This window comes from Phacochoerus africanus, chromosome 15 (genome assembly GCF_016906955.1).
Source record: "Phacochoerus africanus isolate WHEZ1 chromosome 15, ROS_Pafr_v1, whole genome shotgun sequence".
NCBI lineage: Eukaryota > Metazoa > Chordata > Mammalia > Artiodactyla > Suidae > Phacochoerus > Phacochoerus africanus.
In genome coordinates, this window is record NC_062558.1 from 72,326,580 (window position 1) to 72,343,991 (window position 17,412).

Sequence of the window (17,412 nt, forward strand, 5' to 3'; positions counted from 1 at the left end):
AGAGATTCTGTTGTGATTCACCAGGATGCAGCCTGGGTACAGGAATTTTTAAAGCATCTCGAGTAATTTTAATGTGCAGCCAGCTTGACAGTCACTGCACTCGAAAGCCCTAACTTAGCAAGACTTATTTAGGATCTTCAATTGCTCACTCTGTTTCTGAAGGAATTCTCAGATAATCTACCCTTGTACTAACTGCTCTGAGTGGAAGGGTACCTTGACTTGTTTCCCAACACCCAGGTAATAACACAAAGCAGCTAAGGTCAAGGAATAATTAACTATTCTGTTAATATTTACCTAATCAAAGGGCCATTTTAAAAATGAGACTTGCAGTAAACTGAATTCTCCCTAGGTTAGAGTTTAATTCCTTCTATCTTTCTATTAAATCACTTCATTGCAAAATGTTTTCTTGACTTTGAGAATAACTTCTAATTGTCTGAACCACAGGTAAGGTTAAAAATATCCAGCTAGAATCTTTTATGAAAAATACAGTATCAGCCATGTCCAGTCACATGAAACTCATCCAATTTCATTCTGCTCCACATTTGGTGCTAACTAAATGAAAACACAATGACTAGAAGGGACTTTGACTTTTTTTTAAATTGGATCTAATTCTTCTTTACATGAATCTTCATTTCTCTAGATCTAAGCATTTAGGTGTAAGCAGTCTCATAATATAATCTGGTCAAAATTAACTTGCAGACATGCACATTGCTGATATCATCTGACAAAGAACACAAATCAAAGAGGTAAACAAACCAGGTGAATTTTTTTTTTTTTAAGAAATACTTGGTTCTACAGAAATCTAGAATTTCAGGCACTGCACTTCAAATACTACTTACATTTTCTAGGAGGCAAACAGCAGCAGGATTCCCACGAAATGCTTTTGCTGTGAATGCATCTGCTATGAAAATAGGGAGCTTCATTTTCCTTGTAAGCACTTTCTGCAAGTTCTCAAAATTTCTGATAGCCTGCTCTCCTTCTTGTTGCTGCAAAAAATAAAGTTAATGTTTTACTTGATGTACATAAGCAACCAGCATTTCCTAGGTACAAAGTCAAGCAATTATTCTAACTTACCCACAATTAAAAATAAGTGATCCTCTGATTAATTTTAAACCTCTAAATTGAACTTGTTTTAAAATAGTAGGTGAATATTTTCTTTTCATATTGTACATATACATAACAACAGAATCATATTCTTAAAACAGCCAAAACTATCTTAGGCTCTCTATCTATCTATCTATTTATCTACATTTTTTTTGCTGCCCCACAGTTGTGACCTAAGCTGCAGTTGCAGCAGTGCTGAACCCTTAACCCACTGTTTCAGGCCTGGAATGGAACCTGCATCCCAGTGCTTCCAAGACACCACTGATCCCATTACACCACAGCAGGAACTCCACTTAGGCTATATTTTTAAAGAAGTGCATGAAACTTCCAAGGGGACATATATATATGTTGCTTAAGGTTTCCCAAAGAATATATGCACCCCACCTTTTTAACCCCAAACCTGCGGCATATGGAAGTTTCCAGGCTAGGGGTTGAATTGGAGCTGCAGCTATGTCAGAGTACACAATACCTATGCCACAGCAATGCCAGATCTGAGCTGCCTCTGCGAACTATGCTGCAGATTGTGGCAACACAGGATCCTCAACCCAATGAACAAGGCCAGGAATTGAACGCACATCATCATGGATACTATGTTGGGTTCTTAAGCCACCAAGCCACAACGGGAACTCATGCCTTTTTAAAAGAATACATTTTTTGGAGTTCCCGTTGTGGCTCGGCAGGTTAAGAACCTGACTAATGTTCATAGGGACATGGATTCGATCCCTAGCCTGGCTGAGTGGGTTGAGGATCAGGTGTTGCCATGAGCTGTGGTGTAGGTTGCAGACGAAGCTCGGGTTTGGCATTACTGTGGCTGGGGTGTGGGCTGGCAACTGCTGCTCCAATTCAACCCCTGGCCTAGGAGCTTCTGTGTGCCTTGGGTGTGGCTCTAAAAAGACAAAAAAAAAAAATTTCTAATTTTAAAAAAGATGCCCATTATAAAAAAGAAAACCCTGGAAAATCAAAAAGTGACCCATAACCATGCAAATCAGCAATAAATTTTTTTTGGGGGGGGGACTTAACATAGTCAAAGGAACCTCGTGCTTTAATTTGTTGGTGTTATTTTACAAATCTGCAGTAGAAAGTTTTTTGAGCTCATGACATAAATTTGTTAAAGTAAACCTTTTCACTATAAGAATAATACCTCCTCTTTACTGAAAACCATAAAATACAGAAAAGCAGGGAGTGGGGTGTCTCCCGTATTTTCATTCCCCAGAGATAAATCCTGTGAACATTCTGGGTGTTTTCTTTGCTCTACTAGAAAGCCTGGATTTTTTTATAGGCATGGAAGATTCCTCTCTCCCAAAGTTACAGACTTCAAAAAAATTCAGTGAATTAGGGGGTGCTTTGTTTAAATCTAAAAGAAATTAACCTATCCTAACATGAATACTAGTCAGGTTCGTAACCCAGTGAGCCAAAACAGGAACTCCCTTTAATCACAATTTATACCTTTTTATTTTATTTTTTAGGGCTGTATCCATGGCATGTGGAAGTTCCCAAGCTAAGGGTCAAATTAGAGCTGTAGCTGCCAGCCTATGCCACAGCCTCAGCCACAGCAACTTGGAGTCTGAGCCATGTCTGTGACCTACATCACTGCTCACAGCAACACAAGATCCTAAACCCACTGAGCGAGGCCAGGGATTGAACCCACAACCTCATGGATATTAGCTGGGTTTGTTACCACTGAACCATGAATTGGAAACTCCAATTTTTACTTTTTTAACAGTATAACATGAGTACAAATGCTTCATAATTCTTAAAAAAAAATCATTTAAATAGATTTACAATAGGTTCATGGATGTGCTATAAATTATTTAACCATTTTTCCCTTTGGTGAATATTTATTTCTAATTTTTCACTTATAATGTAGGAGTTCCCATTGTGGCTCAGCAGTAATGAACCCAAATAGTATCCATGAGGACTCGGTTCAATCCCTTGCCTTGCTCAGTTGGTTGAGGATCCAGTGTTGTCACAAGCTGTGGTGTAGATCTAAGACATGGCTCAGATCTGGTGTGGCTGTGGCATAGGCTGGCAGCTACAGCTCCTATTCAACCCCTAGCCTGGGAACTTGCATATGCTGTAGGTATGGCCCTAAAAAGTTTTTTTAAAAAAGATAATGTTGTGACGAAACTTACCAACTATAAATCTTGGTCTGCATTTCTGATTTAATTGCAATAGATTCCCAAAAAAGTCAAATCCCTAGATCAAAGTGTATAGACATCTTAATTTTATCTTACACATACAGATAAATTTATCTTTAGGAGTGTATCAACTTAGCATATGAGAATGTCCCACCACTGCTAATCTGTTAGATAAAAAAAAATACTTTGAGGGAGTTCTCGTCATGGCTCAGTGGTTAACGAATCCAACTAGTATCCATGAGGTCTTGGGTTTGATCCCTGGCCTCACTCACTGGGTTAAAGATCTGGCATTGCTGTGAGCTATGGTGTAGGTTGCAGACAGGACTCAGTCTGGCATTGCTGTGGCTGTGGCGTAGGCAAGTGGCTACAGCTAGGATTAGATCCCTAGCCTGGGAACCTCCCTATGCCACAGGTGTGGCCCTAAAAGCAAAAAAACTAAAAACAAAAAATAAAAACCTTTGAGTTTTCCTTCGTGTTTCTTCGATTATTCTAACCAAACTGCAAAGAACATAAAGTCAGAACCTCTTCTTATTTTTCTTTACTACTAAAATCTCAGTTCCTAGAATAGTGCCTGGCATACAATAAATGTTTACTGAAGTAAGTAAATAATATACTAAGCATGCATCTCAACTGAACTTTCAAACAGTGACTGGCAAATACATAGGGCTTCTCAACATGGCAACATCTGCCAGCCAACATTTTAGTTTCAGTAGCAGTACTGTTATTGACAGAACATTGCAGTTTGTTTATGCAATTATTTGGAAATAGATTGCCTCTGTTATTTTAGAAAATTTAAATAGAAATTAAACAAATTAAATTTCTGATAATGAGCATAGTATTCATAAATTTAATAGAACTGACACAGAAATCATAGGTGTGCCACAAAGAGATAGTTTTTACCCTCATTTAAACTACAACCTCATTGGTCCCAGTCCCAGCCATCAGCTACACATTCAATCAGATGAAGAAACATATAGAAAAGACTACCTTTTCTATCACGATAATAAATTATATGTGCAAGTTTTTTAAATGTTTCTTCAAACAGTGTTCTCAAGTTTTCTTGCTCTAATTTGGTACAGAAAAAATACAATTCTACAACTAAGTACTTTATCAGGCTTCTAGAAATACTGAATTGCTTCTCGAATGAAAACATTAAAGGGAAAAAATCTCAAAGACTCTAATATCCAATGTCATTTGCCTGTTTAACAACTACCCCTCTCTACCTCATCTCCTCCCAACATACTTGCACCTCTCTTTTCCTAAAATAACTCTGATTTTGTTTGGGAAAGCAGTGTGCCCAGCCCCCTTAATGTATCATAAAGGGTCTAAGTCAGTCAGAATGATCTCATGATCCTTTGCCAGATGCTTCCTCTTCCAGCTAGAGATGGTCATAGGACCCAATTAGACAAGATTGATTCTAGGGAAAATTTTTGGCTTTCTGACAAAAGGGCCAGAACAGAAAGGGCCAGACCTCCTCTTTTTCCTAAATGGACATGTTACTGATGCCTGGAAATGCAACAGTCACCTTTTTTTTGGGGGGTCTTTTTGCTATTTCTTATGCCGCTCCCGCGGCATATGGAGATTCCCAGGCTAGGGGTCTAATTGGAGCTGTAGCCACCGGCCTAGCCAGAGCCACAGCAACGCGGGATCCAAGCTGTGTCTGCAACCTACACCACAGCTCACAGCAACGCCAGATCCTTAACCCACTGAGCAAGGGCAGGGACCGAACCCGCAACCTCATGGTTCCTAGTCGGATTCGTTAACCACCATGCCACGACGGGAACTCCCCACAATCGCCTTTTGACCAGGAGGTGACAAATATGAAGATGAAAAGCTAACCAGTTAGGTAGAGAAGAAATATAAGTTCTTTATGATATAGTTAATCTGCTAAATAAACATTAGACCCTCCTATTTTTATACTTCTTACATAAACAATAAATCCTTAAGATTCAAACTATTGTCAGTCCACATGGTAGCCAAAATAATGGCCAAAGTAGCATAAGATGTCCACATCCTAATTCCAAGAACCTGTGAATATGTCATGTTGCACAGCAGAAGGGAATTAAAATTGCATATAGGATTAATGGTTGTTAAAAACATGGACTCTGGGGTTTTATTCTATTATTCTATTCTATTCTATTCTATTCTATTCTATTCCATTCTATTCTATTCTATTCTATTCTACTCTACTCTACTCTACTCTACTCTCTTCTATTCTAGTGCTCGTACCCATGACATATGGAAGTTCCCAGGTCAGGGATCAAATCTGACCCACAGCTGTAGCAATGCTGGATCCTGAACCCGCTGCACCACAGTGGGACCATTGAGATCTATCTTGGACCTGTGACCTCTAGAATTATGAAATAATAAATTTACATTATTGTTACTCACTAAATTTGTGATAAGTTGTTATAGCAGCAATAGGAAACAAATACAAACCAATATTGTGTTACTTGTGGCCCTGCAAAATCCTAACTGCTGCACAAATTTCCAGTAACAGTAATATTAGTTAATACTCCCTGAGTGCTTATGATGTGCTAGACATGGTTCTAAGAGCATTTAATCCTCAGAACACCCCCATGAAATAGACGCTTATTTATAATCTCCATTTTACAGATGAATAAACAGAGGCTCAGAAATTTTAAGTAACTTGCCCAAAATCACATATCTAGGCAATGCCCAAATTTGAACCCACATAGTCTAACTCCAGAGTCCATGTTTTTAACCACCATTCCTTAAAATATATCCAAGGGCCAGAATTTGAGAAGCTCTTAATTAAGGAACTAAAATCTTAGTTCCATGACACTGTAAACTATCACTGCATAGAGAAATTCTGTCTTCTTAAGTGTTAAAATACTTTAGACCATCTTTGAAATGAAAACTCAGAGCTTAAAAATTCTCTTAGAATTTGCTGACACTCAGTAATAGAAAGGACCCTGCTACAAGATATACTAAATAGGAGTTCCTGCTGTGGTACAATGGGTTAAGGATCCAGTGTTGCCACAGCTATAGTGTAGGTTGAAGCTGCAGCTCAGATTCACTCCCTGACCCAGGAATTTCCAAAGAAAAGAAAAGAAACACTAAATAATTGTATTATCTTATGTGTGGAAACTGAGCCACATTTATTTCTGATTAAGTAAAAAGAGTTCTTGGTGAAATGTGGAATTTTCTTAAGCATTTTTATTTGTTCTACAATAGTGGTTCTCAGACTTTGGCATGCATCAGAATCATCTGTGGGGACTTGCTGAAACTAACTGCTGGACTCCATGCCCAGAATTTTTGATTTCGTTAAGTCTGAGATGGGGCCCAAGAATTTACATTTCTAACGAGTTCCCAATCGATGCTGATGTTGCACTTGGAGAACTACACTACAAAAAGAACATGAAGTTTCTAACAGCATAAATGTATAAAAAATATCTTCCTAAAAATATATTTTATAATTTTTTTCTTTTCTCTGTTTTTTTTATTAGAGTTGATTTACAATGTTATGTCCATTTCTTATTTTATAATTTTAATTTTTATTCTTGGTCAAAAGGCACTGCCTAGATATATGATCTTGGGCAAGTTTGTTTGTTTTAGGGCCACAGGCGGGGCATATAGAAGTTTCCAGGCTAGGGGTCAAATCAGAGCTTCAGCTGCTGGCCTTTGCCACAGCCATAGCAACAATGGATCTGAGCTGCAGTCTGAAATGTACACCACAGCTTGTGGCAACACCGGATCCTTAACCCACTGAGCGAGGCCAGGGGTGGAACCCATATCCTCGTGGATACGAGTCAGTTCATTTCTGCTGAGCCACAATGGGAACTCCCAGAAGTATTTTTTATTCATTTAATTAATATCCCTGCTTGTGCTCTATGGTGACAGATTATGATTACGGTAGGATTCACATTAACAATTTAATTTTCAAAAATGACTGTGTACTTCCCACAAATCAAAACTACTATGAGGTGCCACCTCACAAGGATCAGAGTGGCCATCATGAACAAGTCAACAAATAACAAATTCTGGAGAGTGTAGAGAAAAGGGGTCCCTCCCATACTGTTGGTGGGAATGTAAATTGGTACAAGCACTATGGAAAACAGCATGGAGGTACCTCAGAAAACTACAGAACTCTCATATGACCAAGCTATCCGAAACTCTTGGGCATATATTCAGACAAAACTTTCCTTGAAAAAGATACACGCACCCACATGTTCACTGCAGCACTATTCACAATAGCCAAGACATGGAAACAATCTAAATGTCCATCAACAGATGAATGGATTAAGAAGATGTGGTAGGAGCTCCCATCATGGTGCAGCGGAAATGAATCTGACTAGGAACCATGAGGTTGCCGGATCGATCCCTGGCCTTGCTTACTGGGTTAAGGATCCAGTGTTGCCGTGAGCTGTGGTGTAGGTCTAAGACACGGCTTGGATCTGTCATTGCTATGGCTCCGACATAGGCCAGCAGCAACAGCTCCTATTCAGTCCCTAGCCTGGGAACCTCCATATGCCGAGGGTGCAGCCCTAAAAGGACAAAAGACAAAAAAAAAAAAAAAAAAAGTGGTGTATACTTTGCTGTACAGTAGGAAACTGATAGAACACTGTAAACCAGCTATAATGGAAAAAATAAAAATCATTAAAAAATTTAAACGTTTTGCACAATTAAAAAAATGACTTGTATTTCCTAAACCCCAGGCACATGCTAGATTTTGAGGGATAAAATGATGAAAAGGTCATTAACTTAGTCAAGGAATTCTCAGCTGGTGAGGAGACTGATGTAAAAATTATAAAATATAAAAGAAAAAGGTATAGATAAAATGTTTAGGAACACAGAGAGCAATAATTCTGCCCAGGAAACAGAGGGAGCTCAAGAGATAAGGTGACATTTGAGTGGGTCCAGAAACAAAGCAAATGTCCAACAGCTGTATAAAGTGGGAATAGGCATTGTGGGCAGAGTGCACGGATTAATCCCAGGGCAAGCAATTGGATACGGAAATATAAGGGGGAAGAGGATAGGAGAGAATGGAGATAAGGTTAAAAGGACCTTCTGGAGCTAATGTTCATGATTTGTTCTTTGTCTTTGTGGGTTCAGAAATCCAAAGTTCAGTTTAAGAGCTATTCTGTGTCAGGAAGGCTCCAAAGCTAACCCAGGGAGAGGAAAGAGTCTCATGAATGAACCATACCCCACTACCCTGAGAATCTAATCTAGAATTTACTTTTGAAGATGTTTCTTTTACTCTCTTTCTCCTTATAATTAAAATCTTAAAATCTCCTTAAAAAGTTGGTCTCATTTCTATAAGAAGGCAGCTTTAACCTCCCCCTGAATTGCTGAGGGAAAATTTGAGGCAGAGGTTTGAGCAACCTGCCTTTCTTTACCCATTAAAATGGGCTTGCACGCATTTTGGTATCCTGGTCAACCTAATGGCTGGTCCTGAGGTGCAGTTATCAGGCAGGGCTCTGTGTAGCTGTCCAGCAGGGGGGTTTTCAAATCATCCAAGTAATTTAAATTATCCTTCTCTAGTTTCACTCACATTCCATTTTGATCCCTAGAGTAGCCTTATACGCCCTTCCATATGCCAAGCATACATGCTTTTAAAAAGAAACCAGGAGTTCCCGTCGTGGCTCAGTGGTTAATGAATCCAACTAGGAACCATGAGGTTGCGGGTTCAATCCCTGGCCTCACTCAGTGGGTTAAGGATCCAGAGTTGCCATGAGCTGTGGAGTAGGTTGCAGAACGTAGCTCTGGCGTAGGCCTGCGGCTACAGCTCCAATTAGACCCCTAGCCTGGGAACCTCCATATGCTGCAGGTGTGGCCCTGGAAAAGACAAAAAGACAGAAAAAAATTAATAATAATAAAAAGAAATCAGGGAGTTCCCGTTGTGGCTCAGAGATAATGAACCCGACTAGTATCTATAAGGATGTGGGTTCAATCTCTGGCCTTGCTCAGTGGGTTAAGGATCTGGCATTGCCGTTAGCTGTGGTGTAGGCTGGCAGCTACAGCTCCAATTCTTTTTTTTTTTTTTGTCTTTTTGCTATTTCTTTGGGCCACTCCCGCGGCATATGGAGGTTCCCAGGCTGGGGGTCGAATCGGAGCCGTAGCCACCGGCCTACGCCAGAGCCACAGCAACGCGGGATCCGAGCACCACAGCTCACCACAGCTCACGGCAACGCTGGATCATTAACCCACTGAGCAAGGGCAGGGACCGAACCCGCAACCTTATGGTTCCTAGTCGGATTCGTTAACCACTGCGCCACGACGGGAACTCCCTACAGCTCCAATTCTACCCCTAGCCGGGGGAACCACCATATGACTCAGGTGCAGCCCTAAAAGCAAATAAATAAATAAATAAATAAATGTCAATTACCCACAAAGGGTATGAGCTCATAAATCTAAATTCATATGATTTCACAACCATTCATATCTTTTTAAATTTTTAAGTTTATTTTAGTTTTTAATCAATATATGAATATATATTAAATCTTTTAATAAACAATAAAATGATGTAGAAAAAAACTGAAAATCCTATTTGACAATATCCTGTCCCACTACCTTCCCCAGAGGATGATCAGGTTTGTTTTGAGGAACACAGTAGACATCTACCTCTCTGAATTCTAATCTTGGTTCCATTTACCATGCAAATGTAGGGAAATCATAAACCTCCCTTGTTCAAATGGCTTAGTCATTAAACCTGCCCATGGGTGTGCCTGGGAACACTGATGCTTATTTGTCCCTCAGTAACAGTCTTAGTTTGTTTACAATCTCCTGTAGTTACAGACAACAGAAAGTTTATTCCTGTTATTCCGTAGCTAATAGCATAAAAGAGCCCACTTGGCTTTAGTTAGAACTGCTGCCCCAAAACAAGGCTTCTCATTAATAAATGCCAGTTTAGTTCTTTGAAAGTGTAAATGCTTAGTAATAGAGTACTTACTGGCATTCAGAAATTCCATGAACACTATCTGCTTTACTTGCTGGTGAAAAGAAAATGAGTACAAAAAATAACTACAAAGTATAGGAGTTGCTCTAGCTGCAGCATAGGTTGCACCTGCAGCTCACATTCAATACCTGGCCCAGGACCTTTGCCCCACTTTAGGCCAAAAAAAAAAAAAACTACAAAGTACAAGTAAAATAAGTTTTAAATCAAAATTTAGAAGAAAATCTAAAATTAAGTTTTATGTAGCTACTAAGATTTTATACATATATATATAAATGGCACTCCACTACTTTGAGTTTACTTCTATTCATATTTCCTAGACTTAATACAAGCTCTAAAACAGTCTTTGTTAAAATATTATAGACTATTTCTGATTTCCTTAATGACAATTATGTTTAAATACACCTCTGTTTTGGAAATTTTTCACTTTTCTGTTCAAGTTTACAGTTTTCATCTTATCATGATAACCTACCATTTACCAACCAAATTTAAAAACAAAAACAAAAGAACTTTGACTTTTGAAAATAAGACCCACATTTTTGCCCCCTAAGAAGTTCAGGAGGTTAGAGCAGACTCCAGAAAAAAAGATTATAAACTGATGCTATGATTCTTTCTAAGTAAGAAAAGCATGATTCAGAACTTTGTAGTGGTAAAACCCTTAGCATATGCCAAAAATTGGTTAGGTTTTTTTCTACTGCTCTATGAAGCAGCTATATTTGACTAAACGAATGTGTGTGTGTATATGTGTGTGTGTGTGTATATATAAGATAGATAGATAATTTTTTTTGGCTGTGCCTGCAGCATACAGAAATTCCTGGGCCAGGGACTGAACCCAAGCCACAGCAATAACACTAGATTCTTAACCTCTAGGTCATCAGGGAATTCCAACCTGTTTATATTTTAAATTTTGAATTTTTGATTTATCAATCTTATTGTAAAGCACTGTTAAGAGTCTTGCTCTAGCTTGAAATAGAAAACTGGATCTACAGATTCTTTAGAGAAAAATACTATCCCACTACATAACATTACTTGAATTTAACTTTAGCAATGGTGGAAAATAGTGTTTTTTGAAAATGTTATGATTTATTATAATCTCATGAATAAGCAAACAAAATAACTCTTAAAACCTTGTAGCATTCTCTATATGTATCCTTCCATTATTCTTATTTATCCTTAGAAATGTATACTTACAAGAAATACATATTTTTTAAAATTTTATTTTTTCTTTTTAGGGCTGTACCTGTGGCATTCCCAGGCTAGGAGTTCAATCCAAGCTGCAGCTGTCAGCCTATGCCACAGCCACAGCAATGCCACATCATGATACTAGTCAGTTTTTTAACCCACTGAACCACAATAGGAACTCCATCCTCCAACTTTTACCTCAGGCATTATCTCCTTCAGAGAGCGTGCCCTGAAGCTCCAGCTGGTGCTAATGATCTAATTCTGTGTTCCCCAAAACACTCTCTGCTTATTCTATCTGATCATTAACTATAGTTTTGTATAATTTATCTATCTAATGGAATGCATCCACATGCCTCTTAAAGTCTGAGACAGCTTCACTTTATGTACTTTATTATTATTATTATTGCTTTTTAGGGCCACACCTGTGGCATATGTAAGTTCCCCGGCTAGGAGTTGAATTGGAGCTGCAGCTGCTGGCCTACTCCGCAGTCACAGCAACACAGGATCCCAGCCATGTCTGCAACCAACACTGTAGCTCACAGCAACACCAGATCCTTAAGCCACTGAGTGGGGCCAGGGATTGAACCCACATCCTCTTGGAAACTAGTTAGGTTTGTTTCCACTGCAGCAGTACAGGAATTCTGTATGTACTTAATTTTTTTTTAATTTTTTTATTTTTTGCTTTTTAGGGCCGCACCTGTGGCATACGGAGGTTCCCAGGCTAGGGGCTGAATTGGAGCTGTAGCTGCTGGCCTACACCACAGCCATCGCAATGCAGGATCCGACCTGCGTCCACGAACTACATCACAACTCACAGCAAAGCTGGATCATTAACCCACTGAGCAAGGCCAGGGATCGAACCTGCATCCTTATGGATGCTAGTCAGATTCGTTAACTGCTGAGCCACAACGGGAACTGCCCTGCTTTATTTTTTGTGAACTGAAACGTATACTGAACTGCTAGCAATTCAGTAATCAATATTCATCTTATCAATAGCAACCACATCCGCCTATACCAGAAAAACGGCAGTATAGTACACGTGAAATATTATTTATTCTTTCCAGGATAATACTTGGCATTCATATGATTTGACAGATTTCTCTGAAAAATTTTTTGCCCCCTAAACATAGTGCTTGGGACATTGTACTTAAAAAAAATTCTATTAATTTTACTATTAGGAGTTCCCACTGTGGCACAGTGGAAACGAATCTCACTAGTATCCATTAGGATGCAGGTTCAATCCCTGTCCTCACTATGAGCTGTGGTGTAGGTCGCAGACACGGCCTGGATTCCAAGTTGCTGTGACTGTGGTATATAGGCCGGCAGCTATAGCTCTGATTTGACCCCTAGCCTGGGAACTTCCATATGCTGCAGGTGCGGCCCTAAAAAGAAAAAAAAAAAAAATCACTACTAAAATTAGCTTGGGGAGTTCCCGTCGTGGCGCAGTGGTTAACGAATCCGACTAGGAACCATGAGGTTGCGGGTTCAGTCCCTGCCCTTGCTCAGTGGGTTAACAATCCGGCGTTGCCGTAAGCTGTGGTGTAGGTTGCAGACGAGGCTTGGATCCCGAGTTGCTGTGGCTCTGGCGTAGGCTGGCGGCTACAGCTCCGATTCAACCCCTAGCCTGGGAATCTCCATATGCCGTGGGAGCGGCCCAAGAAATAGCAACAACAACAACAGACAAAAGACAAAAAGACAAAAAAAAATTAACTTGGGAGTTCCGGTGGCTCAGCAGGTTAAGGATTTGGTATTGTCACTGCTGTGGCTCAGACTGCCGCTATGGCATGGGTTTTATCCCTGGCCCAGGAACCTAAGAGTGCCATAGGAGTGCCCCCGCCTCCAAAATTAGTTTAACAGGAAGGAACTACATTTATTAACAACACAACAGACATGAGATTGAATGGGACTGGAATTATTATTTCAAATACTAATCTCTACCTTAAATAACAACCTAAGAACCCATTTTAGAGACTAAGAAACTGAGGTTCAGAAAAGTGAACTGCCTCAAAATCAAAGAGCTGGTAGTTAAGTGTCACTATGTATTGGAACCTAGGCTTGACCGACTCCCTGATTATGAAAACAATTTTAAGTTTCGTCATTGATTTTCTTCTTTTTCTTTTTGGCCTCGCTCATAGCATGTGGAAGTTCCTGGGCCAGAGATCAAACCCGTTTCGCAGTTGCAAACTGCACCACAGCTATAGCAGTGCCAGATCCTTAACCTGCTTTGCCACAAGAGAACTTTGAAAATTATATAAGTGACTCCACCCCCAGTATGACCATCATTATTCGTACACATATATAATGAAACCTGTATTTTTATCTACCACTCAGAAACTTAAAATCAAGTGTGCAGTGAGGGAAAATAGTCTGTTCCTCTATTATCTGTACTGTTTTCTAAGTTATCAATGTGCTTATAACACATTTAAAACAGTAAAATAATTTCTTTTTTTTTTTCTGTCTTTTTGAGGGCTGCACCCCCGGCATATGGAGATTCCCAGGCTAGGGGTCCAATCGGAGCTACAGCTGCCAGCCTACGCCACAGCCACAGCAACTCAGGCTCCGAGCCAGGTCTGTGACCTACACCACAGCTCACAGCAATGCTGGATCCTTAACCCACTGATCGAGGCCAGGGATTGAACCCACAAACTCAAGGTTCCTAGTCGGATTTGTTTCCTCTGCACCATCATGGGAACTGCAACAGTACAATAATTTGATTTAAATTCCTTAAATAGCTATCTTTTTTTTTTTTTTTGCTTTTTAGAGCCACACCTGTGGCACATGGAGGTTCCCAGCCTAGAGGTCTAATCCGAGCTACAGCTGCCAGCCTACACCAGAGCCACAGCTATGCAAGATCCGAGCTGAGTCTGCGAGCTACACCACAGCTCATGGCAACCTCAGATCCTTAATCCACTAAGGGAAGCCAGGGATCAAACCTGAAACCTCATGGTTCCTAGTCGGATTCATTTCCACTGCACCCTGACGGGAACTCCAGAGGCCAGCTATCTTTTATAGCCTGTTCTTCATGGCAATCCACTGGGACAGGAAGAAGTTTCAACACTTTCAATTATTTCCAAAAATTAGAGAAAGTGTGCTAGGTGCTTTCTTCCTTTTAAGTAGCAATTTGTTTACTTGGTGTATAATTATTCAAATTGGATGGGACCTTTTGGTTTCCCTAATCTCAGAATGAGCAATCACTAAGGTGACCTGAAGAGACAAAAAGTATTAAGAATGTAAACTGTGTAATTAAGCCTTGTCTTGAGAAATAATTTTGAATTATGATGGAGATTACTGCTTTGTAAAAATAGTATATACATCTAGAGAGAGAGAGAAGGAGGGAGACATATGATATAAATCAAAGAACAAGCATTTCCCAAAACTTCTCAGTAAAATAAATTTAGTGTTTAAAAGGCCCTCACTACGTTAAGTAGACACACTCCAGAAACTTATCTGTGGGTTACCTTTTTAGCTTATCTGCTTCTCCTATTGACAAAGAAATTATGACTATCCAGTTTTTATGTTATTTCAGAATGCCACTGGGGGTATATGAACAATTGTCTTAACCAAGTTTTACTTAACCTGCCTTCCCTCCCACAGAAGCATACAATATCTTTCCATTTCTCTTTCTCTTTCAGGCTCTGCATGGAATTTTCCTTTCTCTTCATCCTGACAGTGTAACACAAGATCACGTGTTCACAGTCTTGTTTTACTCTGGGTGGTGTGGGTGCTTCTATTTCCTTCTCCTTTTTCATCTTTTCTCTTATTATGGCCCCTAACAGGATCCTCTCCAGGGTTCCTCTGATCTCTACACTAATAGGAAAGCACTGAAATGACTGAAAGGAAGACAAAAGAGGGGAAAAAAAAAAAAAAAAAAGCAGCTGGGAGTCCTTGGTTCTAACCATCTCTATGGAAACAGTTCCAAAGAGACCAATCTGGAAACAATTCTGTAGGGATCACAGGAGCAGTAGTGAGGCAATCTCACCAAGACTTAGAGGACTCAACTAACAAATGGGAATAGTTGATGAACTTTTTTTTTTCTTAGAAAAATAAACAGGAAGCCAAACAAAAATTAGGTTTATCTCTATATATAATGATGTAATATACTTTTTCTTACTCAAAACTTTCTACTTGCTGCAATAACAAAAAAGCAAAAGGAATGCACATGCTTATTTCAAGTCCTTCTTGAGAATTCACATTGGCAAACAGCAGCATGCTCAATACAAAGAAATTGTCACACACACAAAAAAAAAACAGAACACCCCAAAGAAAACACTGAGTTTGGTGGCGAAAAGTCATTAGAATGATTTTAGGATTGTAGCCCAAAACCATAAAAAGTATTTGGAAAGAATGCCAAACTCAATCAGGCAGTAAATAGATTGTTTGAATTCAGGCAAGGGGTGAAAGGGATTACAGAATTCCATCTACCAATTCAGGCTTAAAGACTGAAAGGATAAAGTAGTGAAGTAATTTGAATCCAAGGAAGAACTCCTCAGAAGTGGGAGCTTGGAGTCTTACTAATACAGCAATTATTTTAAAAAGAAAAGACAAAAAGAAAAAAAATGGGATGGGTGCCTCACAGTGTCAGTGATACCAAGATACAAAGTTTCAGGCCTGTTCAAAAGTCTCCAGCCAATAAACTATTAACTGCAGGTCTCCTGACTCCAGTGTTAGGGGAAGTTACCTCAATTTCCCCAAAATGATGTCTATCCCTAGATAAGCCCATTGTGCTTTAAGATCCTAGTCCCTGGAGTTAAAACCACTTGGGTTCAGCAGTTCTCCTGTGGTGCATCCGGTTAAGCATCTGGTGTTGTCACTGCAGCAGCTTGGGTCAATTATGTGGCCTGGGTTCAATTCTTGGCCAGGGGAACTTCTGCATGCTACAAGTGGAGCAGGAAAAAAAACAAAACAAAACAAAACAAAACAAAAACCCATTTGGGTTTAAATCCTCACTTCTGCTACTAGAAATGTTAAAATTTCTCTAGAAATCAAATATACCAGCTGTAAAATGGAGATAATAATTATTATTGGGGGGGCATAGTCTTTAGGGCATTAGCCTGCTGTGACCCTCTTTTGCCTGGCAAAGCAATAAAGCTATCTTTCTCTTTCACCTCCCCCCCAAATATTATTATTTTGGGGGAAGGGGAGGCAGTAGGATGGACTGGGAGTTTAGACATAATAGATGCAAACGATTACATTTAGAATGGATAAGCAATGAGATCCCAATGAATAGCACAGGGAACTATATCCAATCTCTTGGGATAGAACATGATGGAATATAAGAAATGTATGCATATATTTACGACTGGGTCACTTTGCTGTACAGCAGAAATTGACACATTTAAATCAGCTATAATTTTCAAAAAGAATAGAAAAAAAATTTTTTTTTCAGGGTTATAAAGAGTCAGTGAATTGAGCCCAGCACCTAACTTGAGCAAGCTCTCAATAATTGTGAGCTACTGTTATTACATCATCCTGTTTATTTTTCTATTTCCTGTAATGAACACACTGTCCTTTCCCCCTTTCTCTGAGGGTTATCTTGAGGGCGTAGGCTCAAGAAAGGCAGTTAGGGCACTATGACCTAGTCCCACACTTGTCTTAAACAGGTTTGAGGATGAATGAAAGCCAAGAAATGCAAGTTTCCACAATACGGTAGTAATTGGACTCCTGTCTCCACCCTTCACACTGCAGACCTCATGGAAGAAAAAATTATTCAAGTTTCTCCACTGCTAATCCTCTAGGTCTCCTTCACCTCACCTCCACGCCCTTTCCAGGGTCTACAGTCTAAAGTCTTTGCACTCTGAAGTTCTACAAGCTAGTTTTGTCAACATTCCCAACCTAGGGGTATTTGTGTACACTTAAACTCGTTTCCTCCTCTTCTTTGCATTTGATGTGCGTTCCTATACTTCCGCACTTTAACTTGCGCTGATCTCAGTACTAGGACCGACCTCTAATCTTCTTACAGAAATTCAGCTTGCCTTTTTTTTTTTTTTTTCCTTCAAGAGGAGTCCCTAGGAACCTTGGCGGTATGACAGCACAACCAAAAATTATTTACTAGGTGTCATTTGAACAAGCAAT

At 39.6% G+C, this 17,412-nt stretch overlaps 1 protein-coding gene across 4 annotated transcripts in view; it reads right to left on the reverse strand.

Annotated features, from left to right (window-relative positions):
• PBLD (phenazine biosynthesis like protein domain containing) overlaps positions 1–17,412 on the reverse strand; it is a 43,538-nt gene that overhangs the window by 24,497 nt on the left and 1,629 nt on the right. For all 4 annotated transcript variants that reach the window (XM_047762047.1, XM_047762048.1, XM_047762046.1 and 1 more), the window contains exon 2: positions 840–986. In XM_047762047.1, coding sequence (XP_047618003.1) covers positions 840–923 — 84 coding nt within the window. In that variant the 5' untranslated portion in view covers positions 924–986. The remainder of the gene's footprint in view (positions 1–839; positions 987–17,412) is intronic.